The sequence below is a fragment of the Phodopus roborovskii genome, unplaced genomic scaffold (genome assembly GCF_943737965.1).
Source record: "Phodopus roborovskii unplaced genomic scaffold, PHOROB, whole genome shotgun sequence".
Taxonomy (NCBI): domain Eukaryota; kingdom Metazoa; phylum Chordata; class Mammalia; order Rodentia; family Cricetidae; genus Phodopus; species Phodopus roborovskii.
This window is the reverse complement of record NW_026126558.1, coordinates 5,691,337-5,695,416: the sequence shown is the minus strand read 5'-3', so window position 1 is coordinate 5,695,416 and position 4,080 is coordinate 5,691,337. Positions and strand designations below refer to the sequence as shown.

At 50.5% G+C, this 4,080-nt stretch overlaps 1 protein-coding gene across 1 annotated transcript; it reads left to right on the top strand.

Annotated features, from left to right (window-relative positions):
- The first annotated feature begins 1,488 nt into the window (after positions 1–1,488).
- Mc1r (melanocortin 1 receptor) lies at positions 1,489–3,436 on the top strand. Its single transcript, XM_051201844.1, has one exon. It carries the CDS (start codon positions 2,159–2,161, stop codon positions 3,113–3,115), a length of 957 nt encoding a protein of 318 aa, XP_051057801.1. The 5' UTR covers positions 1,489–2,158; the 3' UTR covers positions 3,116–3,436.
- The last annotated feature ends 644 nt before the right edge of the window (positions 3,437–4,080 follow it).

Here is a 4,080-nt window from a genome sequence, read left to right as displayed (position 1 = left end):
TGAAGATAGACCTCATGCCTGCAGTGTTTCATTGGTAGGTATCAGCAATAAGCACATGCCTACCAAAAGCACTGATCAGGGTAAGATTGGCCACAAGCTGCCAAATGTCCAGCATGAGTCACTTCACATAATGGACACTAGACAACCTGAATGCTTTAGTTACCCAGATAACAAGGTGACTTAATGTGAACAAAGAATATAAACTGCAAAATTCCATTTCATGTAATGTTCCAAGATAGACAAAATTGATAGAGCTGAGGCCCAGGAAGGCCCAACATAAGAGGTGTAAGTTGTATTTTATTTATTGATGTGGGAAAGTAGTCCTGACCATGCTCACTTTGGAGTGTGACACTTATATTTGTCATTTACTGCAGGATTAAGTGAAAACAAAAAGGTAAGTACAAAATGCAGATGTAAGAAATGAGTAACATTTGCTAGTGGATGCTCACATAGTTCATGTGTGCTTTCACAGTGGCTGTGAAAGGCATGGGCACCTTGGAGGTTGCCAGAGTAGGCGAGAGAAAGAACCGACTCAGCTGGGAGTGGTAGCACACACCTTTAATACCAACACACTGACAGCAGAGGTGGGCACATCTGTTTGGGGCCAGCCTGCTCTACCAAGTAAATTCTAAGCCAGCCAGGGTTACATAATAGTGAGGTCCTGTCTTAAAAAACAAGAGTGAACTTTTAACACTAGTATCACAAACACTGAAGGCACACTCCAGCTTATTCCTGCCTCCAACTCCACTGCTGGCTTTCACCTTATTTTCTTGAAGGTACTAGGTTCCATGGAGAAAGTCCAGCAGCAGCTAGAGGTGGGTTGAGAGCATCCCTGCTTGCTGTCCTGACCACTATGAATAGTCACATGCCCAGCTGCTGGCCCACAGAAACTGGAGACAGAGATCTGCCCTGATGTGGTTCCTGGCTCCAGGGCTGGCATGTGCTCCACAGCGGAAATGGGGTTTCTCAAGGGAAGTGTTGTGCCGTTGGGAGAGGAGGGATCCATGAGCATGAGAGACGATGTGACTAAAGAATGCTGGTGGATGGCCTCAGGATCCCCTCTAGCCAGTCAGCTCCCAGGAAGTGACACGCTTCCTGCCACACCCAGAACTGTAGCTAAAGAAAGCTTTAGCAAGCTTGGAGCCTTGAGGGACATGGAGTGCCATTAGCCCTGCCAGAGCTCATCTGAGCCCATTGGTATATAGAGCTCTTGTCTACCTGAGCACTGTCTGTAGTTCCTACAGTTACCACGGACTCTGAAAAGTTCTCTTTGTCCAGCCTTAAATCCAAGCTACCTTGAATTCAGTAGCTAAGTTGGTGACATGTGTACACATCCTCCGTTTCAGAAGTGTCACTGCCCTTGGCATGCTTTTAATTGAGAGTGGTTGTGAGGGTGGGAGATGGGTACCTACTTCACAACCTGTGATTGCCCAAGGCAGGGAGCATGAGGGAGGGAAAAGGTTGAGGACAACTCAAGAAAGTGAGATAGGTTTGGAGGTTTAGGTAGGGCTACACAGGGCAGGTCCTAGTGAAACTGGATGCCTGAAAGGGATTTGGCAAGTCTACAGAAGCTTTGAACACAGTGGGAGACACAGTACCCTGTGTTGGAGTCTGGAGGTAGATTTTCCAGTTTCTCAGCACTGCTTATGCCCCCTAGAGGCAGTCCAGGGTGCTGGGGCACATGCCCATCATGTGGCCACCCTCAGGGGGAGGGGCTCTGGGAACGAGTTAAAAGATTCAGAGAAAGGCCCTATTCTTCCCTGGACCTCAGCTTACTCTTGCTTGGGGAGGCAGGGGACCAAGAAGTTGGGAGGTGCCAAGTTTAGAAATGTCTCTATCTGAGCCACTTCCTGGGAAGAGTCAGGGAGAGCAGCAGAAAGCTAGGCTGTTTCACACTGGTAGTGAGACTCTGTGAGCAGAGCTCAGGGCTTTAGCCAAGAAGCATCTCGACTCTGCCTGTGCCATGCCTAGGCTGATCTGTTCAGCCAGAAAGAGGGCAAGTGTGAAGGAAGATCGGAGAGTGTCCAGATGGAAAGAAGCAGGTGTGAGGGCCGTCAGAGACTCATGATGACACCATGAGCTGAGTAGGACACAGGAAGGCTGATACCAGCTGGAGCTGAAGCCTCCACTGACTGCTTCCTACTTCCTGGACAAGACTATGCCCACTCAGGGGCCCCAGAAGAGGCTTCTGGGTTCTCTCAACTCCACTTCTACAGCCACCCCTCACCTTGGACTGGCCACCAACCAGACAGGGCCTTGGTGCTTGCAGGTACCTATCCCGGACGGCCTCTTCCTCAGCCTGGGGCTGGTGAGTCTGGTGGAGAATGTGCTGGTTGTGATAGCCATCACCAAAAACCGCAACCTGCACTCGCCCATGTATTGCTTCATCTGTTGTCTAGCCCTGTCTGACCTGATGGTGAGTATAAGCATCGTTCTGGAGACTACTATCATCTTGCTGCTGGAGGCAGGGGCCCTGGTGACCCGGGCTGCTTTGGTGCAACAACTGGACAATGTCATTGACGTGCTCATCTGTGGCTCCATGGTGTCCAGCCTTTGCTTCCTTGGTGTCATTGCCATAGACCGATACATCTCCATCTTCTATGCACTGCGTTATCACAGCATTGTGACATTGCCCCGGGCACGACGGGCCATCGTGGGCATCTGGGTGGCCAGTATCTTCTTCAGCACCCTCTTTATCACCTACTACAATCACACAGCTGTCCTGATTTGCCTTGTCACATTCTTTCTAGCCATGCTGGCACTCATGGCAATTCTGTACATCCACATGCTCACTCGAGCATGCCAGCATGCTCAGGGGATAGCCCAGCTACAAAAGAGACAGCGCTCCGCCCGCAAAGACTTCTTCTGCCTTAAGGGCGCAGCCACCCTTACTATCCTCTTGGGAATTTTCTTCCTGTGCTGGGGCCCCTTCTTCCTGCATCTCTCACTTATCGTCCTCTGCCCTCAGCACTCCACCTGCAGCTGCGTCTTTAAGAACTTCAACCTCTTCCTCATTCTCATCATCTTCAGCTCCACCGTTGACCCCCTCATCTATGCGTTTCGCAGCCAGGAACTCCGCATGACACTCAGGGAGATGCTGCTGTGCTCATGGTGAGCAGGGAGGTGGCTTTTGGTCTTATGGCCAGGGTGCTAGGCAGAGGGTGACAATGATATCCAGTGGCCTGTATCCTGTGAGACCACAGGTATCATCCCTTCCTGATCTCCATCTGTCCAAGGGTGAACTAGATGAACTTTAACATAGAAACAAACTGCCTGGGACCAGGAAAAGGGGTAAATGTGACTGCAAGGGTCATCCAGGGTAGCTGTGGGAAATGGAAGAGGCAGTGGGTGGGGATTCTAGCTCTGGGCAAGGGTCAGACCACAGGCTCCTAAAGAGACAGTCCCAGCCTCCGCAGAGCTTCACTTCTACCCACTGGCTGGGCCCTCTAATTCTGGGATGGACAGGAAGTGTCTAAATTGAAAGAATGACAAGAGCCATGAAGAAGTGCTACTCCTGGTGAGGGCTTCTGAAAAGGGAATACGTGGCCAGGAAAATCCAGCCGTAACCATGCAGTAGGTTGCTTAAGCAAGTGAGGCCCTTCCTCAATAAAGGAACCAGAATTGCAGAATGTGCATCTTGCACAAGGGATCTGCCCCTTTGCACTGGGGAAGTGGGACTGCTCTAAAGAGTAGTTGTAGCGTTTAATCTCCGCATTCAGCAGGTGGGGTCCCAGCAGCCACTTGGCAGGTGGCTCTTTGTGAGTTTTGAGGCTAGCCTGATCTACAAAGTGAGTTTCAGGACATCCAGGGCTGTTACACAGAGAAACCTGTCTCAAAAAACAAACCAGCAGAAAATTAGTTGTATGGCTCATGGGAATCCCAAAAGGTGGGGACCCAACTGCTCACCCCCAACAGGCTACTTCAGCAAGTGCCTCTGGGCTCAGAAGAGGCTGTTGGCCTATTAGCCATAGCCTGTGGCTATGAGCCAGAAAGCAGTTGAAATGTCAAGCTCAGATGGAGCCTCATCACTGTCTTCCCTAGCTCTGTTCAGAAGTTGCTTGAAGTTTGTGTGGAAAAAGG